Source organism: Eurosta solidaginis, chromosome 1 (assembly GCF_040869045.1).
Source record: "Eurosta solidaginis isolate ZX-2024a chromosome 1, ASM4086904v1, whole genome shotgun sequence".
NCBI classification, from domain to species: Eukaryota; Metazoa; Arthropoda; class Insecta; order Diptera; family Tephritidae; genus Eurosta; species Eurosta solidaginis.
Genome location: NC_090319.1, coordinates 7,235,644 through 7,253,002, shown reverse-complemented (window position 1 = coordinate 7,253,002; position 17,359 = coordinate 7,235,644). Strand labels below are relative to the sequence as shown.

Below are 17,359 nucleotides of genomic sequence, written 5' to 3'. Positions count from 1 at the left end.
CCTCAGCTTGCGGAACTTTTATACCCTTAGTTGCCCGGCTCGCCTATTTCTTCTAGGGTCTAGACGAACAACCTTCTCGAACAGGTGCTTATTTATTTCCTATATCTGTATCTGACACTCACGCTTGTCTTCTAGTTTTATGCGTAAATATGTGTGAGTAATAACTTTTGCTCTTAGGTATGGTTACATAATGCGTCAATGTTTCTCTTTCTACTTTGCTCTTAGCTTCGCTCTTTATATGCATGTGTGGCTGCTTGCTTTGATGTTTATATGTATGTACTTCGCTATTGTTGTGCATTTATTTACTACCAGCATAGTGATGTATCGCAATGCTAATGTTCGCCACAGTAATAAATGTCCAAATGGCCCGTATTACGTTTTACGATTCGTCTTCGAAACTCATTTTTTAAATTACAATAGCTGTGAAATGATGGTCCGGATTAATGTTATATGTGGGTTAACGACATATAATACATACTTGTTAGGTCCGTAAATTAAAATTTTTAGAAGTAGTTTGACAGTTGCAAAGTTATTGTTTGAGTGAAAATGATTTTCAGTCGTATAACGTTACACGGTCCAGTATACAATTTTGGGAGATAGCCCCCATATTTTACCATATAGTCGAATGCAGGGTTTAAGTGAGCATCTAGAGGATCATTCCACACGAGGGCTCTGTCCAGTGTTACCCCTAAGTATTTTGCTTCCATTGCGGAACCAGGGATGGTTCTGGCATGGATATTATTAGTAATAGTAGTGGATATAGATAAACACATAAATTCCAAGTTAAAGTATTCAGCAGATCGAATTGCTCTCCACACCATCAATTAAAAGAAGTGAACGGAATTGAAGAAGAAAAAATTGTTTTATTACAAAGTATGAGCTTTGTATTACATTTTTTGAATTGTACATATATAAATGCTGCAAAACATATTTATAGTTTAATGCACATGTATGTATGTATGTATGTATATGTATCTAATAAATATTAATTTTGCATAGATTATATTGACATAACTACATACATATATACATTTACACATATTTATTTGTATATGTTATCATATGTTAAATTAAATAATTTGGTTTAGCCTTTCTGATGCCTTTTTTATACACTAAGTATTGAGTACAAATTTTTATTATTTTTTTTTTTATTGTAGTGGTGTCGCCTCCACTCCATTGTGGTATTTAATTCTTTTATTTCTTGAAAATATATTTTCTATTATTTTTTATTAAGATAAATACAAATCATAGTCTTTATTTTTTTTTACTTCTGCCTAACAAGAATTGTACAACAAAAAACCGTTTCATTTCAGAAACCTTTATGTATATATTTCATCGTTATGTTAGTTATGTTTTTAATTTTTTCTTTTTTTTTTAATTTTGAAGCCCACATGCATTTTTTGTTTCCAAACATCTAAAACATATGCAATTCAAATTACAAAAACAATCTTATTTCAAGAGATCAACAAAGGAATTTGTGTAATACATTCAAAGAAAATAATTGTTAAAAATTTTTTTCGATTTTCTAGTTTTTAACATTTTGCATTTTAAAACATTTTAGTAATTTTTTTTTTTGCATATTGAAGGCATGCAATTTTTTCTTTGCCATAAAACAGTGCTATATTTACAAATTCAAATTTAATTAATTAATATTGAATTTCTTGTTTCTTATTATTATTTATTTTTTTGTAGATATATATAATAGATATATAAATAAATATTTTTGTGTTTAACATAATTAATATATGTTTTTAAGTACAGTGTAACGTTCTTTTATTTTTATGTAATCATTCACATGGCGGTCGTGCTGAAATGGGTGCGTGTATGGATATTGCAAAGAATGGTTCGAGGAAGCTTTTCAAAGAATGGTGTATCGGCGTCTAAAGTTGGTGTTGTTTGGTGTATGCATGTATGTGTAGTAGTTGGTTGAAAATCGTATTTCAAGTTTAGCGCCTTTTTCCGAAACGTAAGAAAACATGATCAACATCGGACCGCTTAAGTGGAGCTTGATCGGTTAGCATGGCTATGGAATGAGAATATAATAAAATGGTTTAGAAAAAAATATTCACCGAACATTCATACATATACATATACTAACACAGCGTTTTTTTTTACTCAACTCTCTAACTTTACCAATTACGTATAAAAAACTATTTTTTTTAATTTTATTTAATTCGCACATTTTTAAAAGCAAACTTCGCAAAGATCTCAAAATTGTTGTTCAAGTTATCGTACTAACGAATCGAAATCTTGTATAGTACTAAACATTTTTCATTTATGGAAGTCTATGATGACTAACTCAATTCCTTTTTGTTACTGCAAGCCATCGTTAAACAATTCAAATTTGAATATAAGCCAGGGTTAGATTCAGGGTTGGATCGAATTAGCCACCGACCACAGGCCTCAAAAACTTTTCTATAGATTTTGGAGAGACAATTTTTTTACATGAAATCAATGCTGTGGAGTTAGGCACAAACGGTTTAAGTCAATTTTTGATAGACAGGACATAAGTCAACTTGAGACGCTGATACCAAACAGAAAAAAAAAATGCTTCGCATTGAAGCAATGTAGCACAATAAAAGTTTGCTTATTATTTAGACGACCAAAAAACTGAACCCAGCAAAGCATAAAGTTTTAAATTGGTCTAAACAAATCTTGAAAATAAATACTTTTTGAGTTACTACCTTTGTACAAACGCTCTTAAAAATATTCGAATAATTCGATTAATCGAGATAGCCGATTTTAAATTTATATAAATCGAGTTTCACTATTCGAATAGTAAATTTCATTAGATTATTAGAATAATCCCAACTCAACAATTATTCGATTTTCAAAATCGAAATTCAGTTTTGAATGAAGGGTTCATAAAAAAAATTATCTTGCATGTACCGCATACGCCCTCTTTGTTGAATGTTTGCAATTTGAAATCGACAGAGATGTGATGAGTGACAATCGGCTTACATGAGCGACTTGAACACCGATTTTTCGAGAAAGTTATTAGAAACTCCAAATAATGTATCTTATATTTTTGTCCTTATTGACTCCAGGAATACATGAGCGAAGTATTTACATACAATTTTGGATCACTCTAGCACACTGGATTGAACTAAAATCTATTAATTAATTAATTAATTAATAGCAAAAATTCAGACGGTTTTTTTTAATAAATATTTGAGGTCCAAAAGACTAAATATCCCTGCAAAAATCGCGAGTACTCCATGCATGCATATATGGAGTACTCGCTATGGACCAAGCGAGTGCTCCAAAATTAACCACAATTCATACAAAAAAGATCGTCCAATTCAATTAACATTGCGATGTCCTAGAACTGGACCATATACTCCAGCTCAGCATTACATCAGAGTAATCCATGGAGTACTCCAGTATGACGCAAGTGGACCACATGATCCAACGATTTTGCAGGGATGTACCGTGGAGTGACAGTTTTAACCCTTTCACGCATGTGGATACCGGTGTCCCAAAAATATTTTCTTGTACGGCAGGCTAGTGTAGGCTAGCAATATTTTATTAGTTTTTTCGTTAACTTCCATTACATACTGAATCTATACCTAAATATTTGGCAAGTTATCACAAAATAAATAGAGAAAACTAGTGAGGGATTCAAGGGGTTGGATAAGCGTATTACAAAGCTTTATAGCTTCAAAGCTTCCGCAACCCAATTGTCAGCCTCACCAACGCGAGGCAAATCCTGTTACTTTAACAGCCGAGGCTTTGGCGACCCCAAGTTCCTCATAGATCTAGGGGGTGGGAGGGCGTGATGGCCTCGAAGGTTTCATGTGGTCATGTTAAATCGTTCCCGAGATGGTCGGGCTGGTGCCTTAATGGTGCTTGTTACCGGAACGTACCGGACCTGCTTCCGGCAAAGGACCATCAACATCGCTAACACACACATGCCACAAGGCCTTCGGGGATTGTCGTTATCGCTACAACAACAACAACAGTATCTCTATCGTTAATACAACAACAACAACAACAACAGACAACTTTTGAAAACGTGAAGCGTGATGACAGAAAATCATTCCAATATACATCAATTATCCACCCTGTCGGAAAATCAAGCAATGTTTCCAACACCAAATGCACAAAATTCTGAGCTTCCCCTGTGTTAAACTGAATGATCCAGATTCTATCAAAAATGTTTCCTTACCTGCAGCTTCACTATTTAAATACGATTTTAACGCTGTAGCCAGTTGTTCTGAATTGGAAAGAGCTGAGCAGACCTTTTGAATATGCGTTGGCATATCTTCCACCATACCAGTCTGGCAGAATGGTGGCACACCCATGGCGTTGGCGGTGTGCATGGTAGCGATCAAAATGATTGCGAAACAGAAGATGGCGACCATTTGGCTTGACATGCTGAAATAAAGTTGAAATGCATTTTTATACATATGTACATATTTACTTTCTGATTCCATGTACGCGGTAAAATTTCCCAAGTGTATCCATCAAAACGTATAAATCATTGTAAAGATAAAATAAAATAAAATAATTAAAAAAAAATTTTAAGTTAAACGGGTTTATTGAAAACAAAATTTACATGAAGTAATAATAATACTAAACGCTAGAAACTAATTAGGTAGGTCCTAGGTATTCTATTCGTGTATGTATTATGGGTTCTAAATATGAGACAAATCGGACCACAGATACGATTTTTTTGAATATCTCGATCCTTGCGCCACTTAGCGGCGATTTTTTTCTGATTATTGCATTGTCATCGGGTTCTGAACTATATTCCAAGTTTCAAGCTTGTAGCTTATCGGGAAGTTACTTAAATTTCAATTACAAAATTCGTGGCAACCAGTCAGCCTGTCAACTCAAGCTAAATAAAGCCGTTTAAAAAATCGCTTAATTTTCAACAAAAAGAACTTTTTTGTTGTTATAAATACGATTAAATAAAATAATAAAAATCTACCTACCTATTAGGGATATATACAATTTTTAAGCTCTTTATTTTGGCAACCCGTTCTTATGTTTTACTTTTTGACATATTGGAGTCCAGAAGTATAACAAATCAACAAGTCTCGTGGAAATCGGATAAATAAACAGATTGGGTGGTATTTTGGGAAATTTTTAATGACATTTGCAGCAATCTTGCTCCCAAATCGAACTGATGCCCATTAACTGCGTTATTTCTTTTCCATCTTATAAAAAAATATTGGTAGTAGACATAGGAGGCGGCAAATTTACAACTACTCGGATCTACCAGTGTAAGATAGAGATACCATAACGAATTGTTGCACTCATTGAGCGTTTTAACTTATTTATTACGTATGTTTGGAATATTCGTCTCTATTTTATTTAGTATTTAAGGAATCGTTTTTATTTTTTAAATATATTCTCTGGGTATTCGGATTACATGAAGTAGTATCAAACAAACATGTCGAAATATTCCAAATTAATGGCTTATCCGAAAAGCTTCCATGAATAGTTAAACGGAATAAAGCTTTTCGAAGTTTTACAATAATAAAGCAGTCCCTGTGTAGCAGGACCGCACATAAGCCGAACTCTTCTATCAAAGTCAAAGTTTGAATTTAAAGTTCTAAGAAAATGAGCCATTTCTCTTTTTTTGTGAGATAACGTTGACTACTGAGGGAAGTTTCGCCCTTTATCAACTGCCAGTTAACAATCGCCATATCTCAAAATATTTTATTTTAATCTCAAAAGCGCAATTTCTTAGAATTAGGTTGAATAACGCCCTACCTCAGAACTTTTTCAAAACTGGTTTATCTCCTGTCGAAATGTATTGAATTTATATGAGCATAAATAAAATAGAGCGTTTTTGAAACAAATTCTGTGATAATACGTTTTTAAATCAATTTCAAAAGTGAAGTGTTTTTGAAACCAATTTTTATATAATGGCATAAGTAATATTCCTGTTAGTATTTTCTATCGCGCAAATAACTTATTCGATACGACATTTCTGAAGAAATTATCGCCAGAGATATCACCGTTGTTTCGAGTTCTCATAGCTTTCCGGAAGAACTGTTCTCCCAAAGCGAAATCACATTTAGACACGAAGGCGACACAGCATTTAGAAACTATTTCGACAGGAATATAAATAGCGTTAAGACCAAAAGAGTCGAGAGAGACAGTATTTTTTTTTACAAAAGTTTCTTATTCGATAGGATATTTTGGGAAGTTGATATTGGTAAAGCAGGTTCATATTAAAGCAAGAAAACATTTCATCAGAAGTAGACAGAAACCTAGGAAGCTATTTGCGAGGCAAAGAGAGATACTTTCGCCAATATCTTGCCAAAGCTGGGTTAACAGGAAGCGCCAGTGGGAAATCAAGTAATACAAAAATGCGAATGAATTCGTGCCCCAAAAATGAGAATGTGAAAGTATATTTTTTGCAAATTTATAGATTAGAGAAAAGTTTTGGGTTTTTGCTTAGCAAAAAACCTTTGGACCCTTTACTACAATAAAGTTTTTATTCAAATTAGGGAAATAAAGAACATTTAATTAAAAAAAAAATTTCCACAATTATTGAAATTAAGGGAAAAGTTTCTCTAAAATAATTTTTTTGTTTGGGTAATGAGTTTAAATCGCCTTAGGAACAACAAAACTTATCGAATCAGTTAATCAGAAAATTGCTTGCTATATAGTTCTTTATCATTTCACGAAATATTTATTAAAAACGTATAAATATTTTCCCAAAATCTTTTGGTATTTACAAAGTTATACCACTGAAGATCATATTGTTACGAATGTTAGCAACACTAAGGGGTACTGCCATCTCTATGCCGATGCTAAGCAGTGACGTGAATGCCCATCAATAATTTAATCATTTTGTCTACAGAATAAGCAACGCACAAGCACATGCAGATATCTTATCTGAAATGTTCCTAAAGGTATGCAATTGTGATTGTGGAAGTGTCGCTCAAACATACAAGCGCATGGGGTATGAGAGAAGCTATAAAAATTATACATCTGTAGTTGTAGCTGAGAAATTTATAACTAATTAATAAGTTCTGGAATTAGAAAAGCCTAGAAATATGCAACGAGGAGGTCGGACAGTATAAAAGGGCGACAGCAGTGGAGGCGGGAAGTCAGTTTCATTTGAGCTATCAATCAGTTGGGTTATTAAGCAAGCTATGAGTTGCAAAGTATAAGTGTTATTGTGAAGTACTTTAATAAAGGCCATTTTTCCATTATTCAATATTGGAGTTATTTATTCAACAGTTTACGAACGTTGGCAGAAGATTGCAAATAAGGGGAAACAAATTCGTTACAATGTATATTATTTCTAATTGCTGTTTTTATGTACGGGTCCCTTTTCCGCTCTTATTTGGAATCCAAACTATAAATAAAGTGTTGGTCGTAAAGATGGAGATTCGGGCTATTAGCGAGCTTTGGGCAATTTTGGTCATAGAGCTTTTGTTTAGCTATATTTTATTAAAAAAAATTGTTAAAACTAAACGATTGTGAGCACACAAAGAAATATATTTGTACTATGGCACTATTGTGAATATTTGCACTGCATTACTGGCAGTTGCTATCATACGCTAGATGGCAGCGCAAGCTGTACATTTTAATTGATTGATAGAGCAGCTGATTTTTGTTGATATTTGATAAGAGAATTTTATGTATATTGGTTGCGGATGATGCGCACGGGTCCGGCTCGTGGTTTTCTATTACAATTTCCGCTGGAGCAGAGTGAATTATTTCCCGTTTTCCTTGCTTCAAAAAAGCAAACCGTCTTAATTTTTTCAATTTGGGAATATCAAAGGTTTGCTGTCATTGGAAAACAAACCTCTAGTAATTGAGGAGTTGCGTGCACAAAGGGATAGAAAGTAGAGGTCCAGGTTTATACCCACACCAAACATTTTTTTATATCTCTGAAACTAACTTCGTGACAATGCAAAATGTAAAGCTCGGCGTAAGTATTTAAAACAAAAAAAAAAACAAAAAACACTCCCATACAGTTTGCCTCCTGATAAAAGCTTTGTTAACGTCTCCCGATTTCGCTGAAATTTTATATTTGCCCTTTTTAACATGAGAAGTGGGACATACAAAAATTTCATTAGCATACCACTATTCTATCTAGTATGTTTTTTGCAAAAAGATAACATCTATACCCAATCTATTATTATTATTATTATTATTATTCTTATTATTATTATTATCATAGTTTACAAATAAACTTATAAACGATTTTTGTTAGGGTACCTGGTTACTGAGACCATATGGTTCCATGCAATTAAATATATTGGTATGTAAGCCAAATGTGTATTGTCTTAACTTAAAGTGTATATTAATCGATATCTCCACAACAGTCTGAACAGCTTCTTTCGTGTGATACCCATATTAAAGTAAAATATTTTAAGGTCATCCAGATTCAAACTTTGGTCGCTATCTCGATAACCATGTCATACATAAAAAAATGATAAGAAAATTATAAAATAAATGGACTTGGTATAATTAAATCTGTAGCATTTCCCGCTTGATTGAAACAAAAATTCCGATTTAAGTATAGTGCCTTCAGTCTCAAAAAAAGTTAAGGCTTAATGAAATTTCGGTATTGAAGTATTTAGATGTTGTTTGACACGTATGTTAAGAATTTAGTATGCAAAAATTTTAGTTCTAGTGTTATTAAAGTGTTTCCTCTTTTTCCTGTTACGGTCGCGACACCATTTCTATTAAAATGTAGATATTTACTATGAGCCGTACATTCTTCCAAAGATCTTGAGATTTGTTTCGAATTATGGAAAAAGTATGTCAAATCCATCGCAGCTTAATTTGATGTCTATAAAAGAAGGTTTTTCAAATTATTTTGTTATCAACTTTGAGCTGAACCTACGTCTTCGTCAAAATATCCAAATGCAAAAAATTGTTAAATTATAATTGAGTAGCCTTACTTGAGCGTATATAAACGTTGCTTACTATCTAAGAGAGGTCAGATTTGGTGGAAACTCCCATTTGTCACGTTTAAAAGTTAACTCAATCTTCGTCCTTGTTACAAATATCACTTGCGCGTGAATAAATTCAAAGTTTCTTCCCTAGCATTGTTCATTGTTTACACACAGCATTTGCAAATTGTAAAACAAGCATATTACATTTCTTATACACTTTTTTATTTGTTTTACTTCTTTTATTTCATCTACAATTTATCATAGTTTCCATTGGGATAATAATAATGAATGGATAATTTCTTATTCATGACGTATTCGTTTGTTTAAATGTTTTGTTAAAGCTATAGGGTAAGTTAATGAACTTAAAAACTATGAAATAACTTGAAGTTATAGGAAGACATACATATGTACATAAATGCATCAACCATATTAAAAAAAGGGCCAGAATGAAATACCATAAAGTTACCAATGGCTCAAATAGCACTTTTACAAAAATAAATGCATGCATACACATTCATATTTACATATGTAAATGTGCATCAAGTCAACACTTTCCAATGGTATTTAAAGTTTGGTATATTTTGAGACAACTGTTCAAATAATTCGGAGAAATAAATACATTCAGGCTGGATCGGCGCACAGTGTATTTAATTGCACTGACAAGCGGAAAAAAACTAAACATCTACGCCAAACTTTGATATATATTTGCACCAAACTTTAAACTAATGGCTTTACGAGGCCCAGTGAAGAAGCTTATCCAAAATGGGGGACGATTTTTCCAAAAAATAATCAGATGAGGCTAAAGTTTAGTATGTGTAATGTTAAGAGGCGAATTGAGTCATTTTTTAAAAAGCCCAGTTGGCGGATGAAATTAGTAAATATTTAAGAAAAGGGGTGGCATAAGGTCAATGGTCCTAACGTTAATTGACCTCATGACCACTTCAAATGACCACAAAGTCAATTGAAGTTATGACCATATGAAATGGTCACAACGCCAAACTTGAAATGGAGACAATGTCAACGATATTATGACCATTGTAAACCTTAACAAGAACCACCGCAACTAACAGCTGATCGCTCAAAATTAACACACACACACGCAAATCACTAATGGCCATTTTACGAAAATCTTTAGGGAAAGTCAAGTTAAATTTTTTGACAGACATAAACTGTGATAATTTTGGAACATATAGCGTTTAGGACAACTTATTGACAGTAATTAAGAGAAAATGTTTGCTAATATTCAAGTATTTAGTAATTTTTTCTACATTTATATATATTATTGATGCAAAGCAACTCTGCTGTTCTTCATTCCACTCAATCAACTCTCCTTTTTCTCAAGTGGCCATAAAGCAAATTATTTTGTTTCGCACATTCACATATTAAAATGTAAATATGAAAAGATAATTTTTTTTTGTTACTGATATTTGTTACTGATAGAGTAGGGTGACCATGCGTCCCGGAAATCCGATACATGTCCCGGATTTGGTGACACGTCCCGGTTTTTACTAAATTCAAAATAAGACGAGAAAAAAGCCTGCGAATCCGAATTTGGCTTACTTTTCTGAGATTTTGAAAATCGTTCAGTTCTTTTTTCCATTCCAGCTCATAACGCTGTGAGCGAGTGTTTTCATTACTAAATTCGCAATGGACGTACGAAAGGAATCGTTTCGATGTGTGAAACATGACGCACATTATGATCGTGCAATTTGATTTTGCAAACTTGACGTACCATGATTTTTTTCGACATTTGTCAGACCCTATGAATATTAAACTTCTCAAACAAATTGCTACATAGTTCACATAAGTACGGATGGAGTCAGAGAAAAGTGAACAAAGATTCAACTGAAAAACAAGTAAGGAAGGTTAAGTTCGGGTGTAACCGAACATTACATACTCAGTTGAGAGCTATGGGAAAATAACCATGTAGGAAAATGAACCGAGGGAAACCCTGGAATGTGTTTGTATGACATGTGTATCAAATGAAAGGCATTAAAGAGTATTTTATGAGGGAGTGGGCCATAGTTTTATAGGTGGACGCCATTTAGGGATATAGCCATAAAGGTGGATCAGGGTTGACTCTAGAATGCGTTTGTACGATATGGGTATCAAATTAAAGGTGTTAATGAGTATTTTAAAAGGGAGTAATCCTTAGTTCCATAGGTGGACGCCGTTTCGAGATATCGCCACAAAGGTGGAACAGGGGTGACCCTAGAATTTGATTGTACAATATGGGCATCAAACGAATGGTGTTAATGAGTATTTTAAAAGGGAGTGGGCCTTAGTTCTATAGGTGGACGCCGTTTCGAAATATCGCCATAAAGGTGGACCAGGGTTGACTCTAGAATGTGTTTGTACGATATGGGTATCAAATTAAAGGTATTAATGAGGGTTTTAAAAGCGAGTGGTGGTTGTTGTATAGGTGGTCACCTTTTCGAGATATAGCCATAAAGGTGGACCAGGAATGACTCTAGAATGCGTTTGTACGGTATGGGTATCAAATGAAAGGTGTTAATGAGTATTTTAAAAGGGAGTAATCCTTAGTTCCATAGATGGACGCCGTTTCGAGATATCGCCATAAAGGTGGACCAGGGGTGACCCTAGAATTCGTTTGTGCAATATGGGTATCAAACGAAAAGAGTTAATGAGTATTTTAGAAGGGAGTGGGCCTTAGTTCTATAGGTGGACGCCTTTTCGAGGTATCGCAATAAAGGTGGACCAGGGGTGACTCTAGACTTTGTTAGTACGATATGGGTATCAAATGAAAGGTGTTAATGAGTATTTTTAAAAGGGAGTGGGCCTTCGTTCTATAGGTGTTCGGCTTTTCGAGATATCGCCATAAAGGTGGACCAGGGGTGAATCTAGAATATGTTTGTACGATATGGGTATCAAATGAAAGGTGTTAATGAGTATTTTAAAAGGGAGTGGGCCTTAGTTCTATAGGTGGACGCCGTTTCGAAATATCGCCATAAAGGTGGACCAGGGGTGACTCTAGAATATGTTTGTACGATATGGGTATAAAATTAAAGGTATTAATGAGGGTTTTAAAAGGGAGTGGTGGTTGTTGTATAGGTGGTCGCATTTTCGAAATATCGCCATAAAGGTGGACCAGTCTAGAATTTGTTTGTACAATATGGGTATCAAAAGAAAGGTTTTAATGAGTATTTTAAAAGGGAGTAATCCTTAGTTCCATAGGTGGACGCCGTTTCGAGATATCGCCATAAAGGTGGGCCCGGGGTGACTCTAGAATTCGTTTGTGCAATATGGGTATTAAACGAAAGGAGTTAATGGGTAAAGGTGGACCAGGGGTGACTTTAGAATATGTTTGTACGATATGGGTATCAAATGAAAGGTGTTAATGAGTATTTTAAAAGGGAGTGGGCCTTAGTTCTATAGGTGGACGCCGTTTCGAAATATCGCCATAAAGGTGGACCAGGGGTGACTCTAGAATGTGTTTGTACGATATGGGTATCAAATTAAAGGTATTAATGAGGGTTTTAAAAGGGAGTGGTGGTTGTTGTATAGGTGGTCGCATTTTCGAAGTATCGCCATAAAGGTGGACCAGGGGTGACTCTAGAGTTTGTTTGTACAATATGGATATCAAACGAAAGGAGTTAATGAGTATTTTAAAAGGGAGTGGGCCTTAGTTCTATAGGTGGACGCCGTTTCGAGATATCGCCATAAAGGTGGGCCAGGGGTGACTCTAGAATTCGTTTGTGCAATATGGATATCAAACGAAAGGAGTTAATGAGTATTTTAAAAGGGAGTGGGCCTTAGTTCTATAGGTGGACGCCTTTTCGAGATATCGACATAAAGGTGGACCAGGGGTGACTCTAGAATGAGTTTGTACGATATGGGTATCAAATTAAAGGTATTAATGAGAGTTTTAAAAGGGAGGTGTGGTAGTTGTATATGTGAAGGCGTTTTCCAGATATCGACCAAAATGTGGACCAGGGTGACCCAGAACATCATCTGTTGGATACCGCTAATTTATTTATATATGTAATACCTGCCAAGATTTTAAGGGTTTTTTATTTCGCCCTGCAGAATATTTCATTTTCTTCTACTTAATATGGTAGGTGTCACAACCATTTTATAAAGTTTTTTCTAAAGTTATATTTCGCTTCAATAAAACAATCCAATTACCTTACCATGTTTCATCCCTTTTTTCGTATTTGGTATAGAATTATGGCATTTTTTTCATTTTTCGTAATTTTCGATATCGAAAAAGTGGGCGTGGTGATAGTCGGATTTCGTTCATTTTAAATAGCGATCTGAGATGAGTTCTCAGGAACCTACATACCAAATTTCATCGAGATACCTCAAAATTTACTCAAGTTATCGTGTTAACGGACGGACGGACGGACGGACGGACGGACATGGCTCAATCAAATTTTTTTTCGATCCTGATTATTTTGATATATGGAAGTCTATATCTATCTCGGTTCCTTTATATATGTACAACCAACCGTTATCCAATCAAACTTAATATACTCTGTGAGCTCTGCTCAACTGAGTATAATAAATCTGATTTGTACTCCAAAGATTTGACTGAAGTTATGTATATGCATGTTACTCATGGCCATAGGATAGCGCAAGAAGTCTTGACTGAATATTATAATTTATAATAACAATACTAAAAGCTAGAAAATAATTAGGTAGGTCCCAGGTACTAGTCATCGCACTCCTCATCAATCTAGGGCATTGATCAGACAATTAAATAAAAGCGTTGAGCGCGTGAAATTTCTAAAATGTGAGGCGTAGCATAACCTTATTAAGGTTCAGTTGGGCTTACTTATGACTATCAATAGAAATTTTACGCGTCCAACGCTTTAATTTAATTGTCTGATCAATGCCCTAGATTGATAAGGAGTGTGATGACTAGTAGCCGGGACCTAGATTTTAGTATTATTATTACTTCATGTAAGTATTGTTTTCAATAAAACCGTTTAACTTAAAAACATTTTTTTATTATTTTATTTTCAAGTTTTTAATCTTTATTTAATTGCCAATTATTTCTTATTCCATTTAGTTCATTTAGTGACTCATTATTACAAGGACTCTTTCCTGACAATTTGTTACAATCTAAGTCCTCAAAACATAATCCTTCCAAAGACTTTACTCTACTCTGCGCCACGTATGCTTGTCCCTCCTCGAACTCCAAAATATTTTGATGTCACTTCTACCGGACTGTATGTAATATTTGTTCCAAATATGAGCCAAATCGGACATCATATGTCGCTTTCTATTCATGTATGTATTATGTGTTCGAAATATGGACCAAATCGGACTACAAATATGATTTTTTTGAATACCTGGATCCTTGCGCCACCTAGCGGCAATTTTCTTCATAGGTCACTTTCTATTCTTGTATGTATTATGCAGGCATGCTTAACCAACGAACCGATCATTTCGTTACGATAATTAACGTTAGTAAACGAAACAAAGTCATTTCGTTTCGTTTATTAACGTTAAGAATGTCAAATTAACGAAATGATTTTGTTTCGTTTTCTGCCATATCAAAACGGAATCAAATCGTTTATGTTGATTATTAATTTCAAACTATGCTGGCAAAGCTGATTGATGGCGGAGTCATTAAAGGTGAAAGCATTAGCCAAGCTGATTGCAACTTTTCTCATGAATTTTGACAGTATGAACATTACCACCAACGAATTACACAAACAAATTACATGGAGTTTGTGTGTATGTCCGCTCGCTGTTACCACCTTACGGCTTCACCACGGCTATAGCATTGCCAGCACGATTCAAACATAAAGTATCACGTTTTTGTTAACGTTTTTAACGTTAACGAAAGCTTTTTGTTTCGGTTAAAAACGAGATGCAATTTATCTTGATAATTTCTTTATTGATAATATTTCGAAGTGTTTCAACGGAAACGGTGGAAATTTTTTGATAAACAATTAGCTTAACGTTAAGGTGCATCCCTGGTATTATGTGTTCCAAATATGAACCAAATCGGACTACAAATACGATTTTTTGAAATATTTCGATTCATGCGCCACCTATGGGAGTTGTTTTCTTCTTATTATTGCATTGTCATCGGGTTCTGAACTATATTCCAAGTTTCAAACTTGTAGCTTATCGGGAAGTTACTTAAATTTCAATTACAAAATTCGTGCCAGCTGGCCGTCCACCCTGTCAAGTCAAACTAAATAAAACGTTTAAAAACTACATTAAATGCGGGTAGTAACATGAATGTGTGAATTGTGTATTATTTTACTCTTGCGCATTAAAGCAAGCCAATTGCGCCTTTACCATCGCCCCTTCCCCCTCTCCCACATATAACCTTCGGCCCTTAAACTTTTCGGAGCCGATTCCTTCCTACTCTGCACGCCGTTTACTTTTAAGCCTCAAGACTTTGGAAAATCGTAGATCTATACTGTGCTTGTCATTCATGTATAATATTATTAATGGCTACATTGATTGCCCATATTTGCTGGAAAGGATTCGATTTAATGTTCCCCAGAGATCTCTCAGAAATTCATTTCCATTTTATTACGATTATTTCAGAACGAATTACGCAGAATGCTCCCATTACGCGTGCTATTCGGTAGCTTAACTCAATAAGTAATTCCGCTGCTCTTGATTTTTCTATACAAAGAGATGAATTTATGAATATGTTGGAATCTGTCTGTACGCCGATTACTTTTAGGCATGAGTATTTTTTAAATTTTCATTGTATCATAGTCTGTAAGGATTAAAATTCATAGACTTAAACAAATAAATAAATAAATAAAATAAATAAATATTCGATATTCCCCCTTCAATCACACGGCGATGGTTACTAGGATATGTTTCTGAATATCACTTTTCATCAGCTTGATTTTCGGGAGCTGAGTTTTGAACTCGAAATCACCAACATTCATACTATATGCTAGTCAAGAACCACCATCATCTTAGAACATTAGCAAAAGCAGTGCGACGGTCGAATGTACAATGTCACACAAGCGTGCAGTTGAAGCACTTGGTTATAGCTTGCAAAATATACGTGGTCGCCAAACTTTGATGGTTGGAGTTGTTGTCTAGCTCGCAGGAGACTAACTGAACTTGTTCGTTAGTTAGAGCCGTACGTGCGAACAAGAATGGATGCATGCCCAACACAGTTGCCTTTTCCTTATAATCGGGTTCGGCATTAATCTGCTTTTATTGGAGTTCCTATCAAATGTAGGAATATCAGTACATACATACATACATATGTAAGTAGATGACATACAGTATATGTTAGTTCACCTATGTACATTTGTTCACACTGTATTAACTGCAAGTGCACCAAATGCCAATACATATATCAAAGTTAAACTGATTCATCAGTCGAGATTTTATTTAGAGGAGCAGAAGACGCTACTCCAAATCCAATGATATCACTGTCATTGATAAGATATAAAAGTCGCATTTCCGCACCTCTTTTTCAACTACATATATATTCTTTATAACTATGGAAGCAATAACAAAATATGCGATTATGCCAAGCATGAATTTAGTGTCACAAAATTACATATAAAATGCAAGCTCTCATGGGAATACCTCGTGAGAAAAGTCTCCATACAGTTGAGGTGCTTATTAACCATTTGCTACCATTGAAGCCATCTGGCTACCAAATTAAAAGGTTCTATTTGAACGTCCGGTTGCAAAATTTCTGTAATAAGAAGGAAAAAAAAAGGCGCCCCAAATAATTCTTACTTTATATTTTTGAAAAGTTTTGACCGGAGGAAGCGTGCTTAAGCTGCAGCCGCGCCAATATATGTATTGATAGTCAGGCAGCGATTAAGGCTATAATCTCACACAGTACTTCATTAAGGAGTGCTCTGGAATGCAAAGAAGCATTGGAAAAACTTCGCTCAGGCCGGACCATATATCTATACTGGACTCTCGGCCATAAAGGGATAGAAGGGAACGAAAATGCCTATGAGTTGGGAAAGGAGGGTGAAACATTCGTTAAATCGACGATAGACGTCCCAGTCCGTTTAGCAGAAACAAAAGGAGACAGGAGTTGCTTAGGATCCATCAAGCAGGAAAGGCATGGACAAAAGCGCGGCGCTGCAAATTTCTAAGAACATATAAAAAGCCTACGATATTGGACTCACAAAGTGTCTCATATCTCTGAAGAGAGAGAAGCTCACGACGGGCATATTAACTGGATACTGCTTTCTGGCGTCCCATGCTTTTAAGTTAGGCCTTGTCAGTAACAGCAGGTGTAGGAAGTGCGAGATGTAAGAAGAAACGGTTGTGCACCTTTGTGCTTGTGTCCTGCGCTTGCCTGGCCAAGGTCGCAGCTATTAAGGGCGGCAGAGTTGCAGTTAAGCTAGATCCTAGAAAACTTCTAGTATTTGCCAAGAGGACGTTGTTGTTCTATAACATAAGTTCTGGCACCTGATTTGGGTCCTTACGTTTGGTCGTGAAAAAAAATCTGCTAACACTATGGACACATTCAGTCCACTGCGGTCTTTATTGTCCGGCCAGCTCAA

The 17,359-nt window shown here is 34.9% G+C and overlaps 1 protein-coding gene across 2 annotated transcripts in view; it reads right to left on the bottom strand.

The window, feature by feature from the left end:
* Positions 1–843: 843 nt before the first annotated feature.
* Ms (Myosuppressin) overlaps positions 844–17,359 on the bottom strand; it is a 43,729-nt gene continuing 27,213 nt past the window's right edge. For both annotated transcript variants that reach the window (XM_067763882.1, XM_067763883.1), the window contains 2 exons: positions 4,169–4,377; positions 844–2,023 (listed from right to left, as the gene is read on the bottom strand). In XM_067763882.1, coding sequence (XP_067619983.1) covers positions 1,947–2,023; positions 4,169–4,377 — 286 coding nt within the window. In that variant the 3' untranslated portion in view covers positions 844–1,946. The remainder of the gene's footprint in view (positions 2,024–4,168; positions 4,378–17,359) is intronic.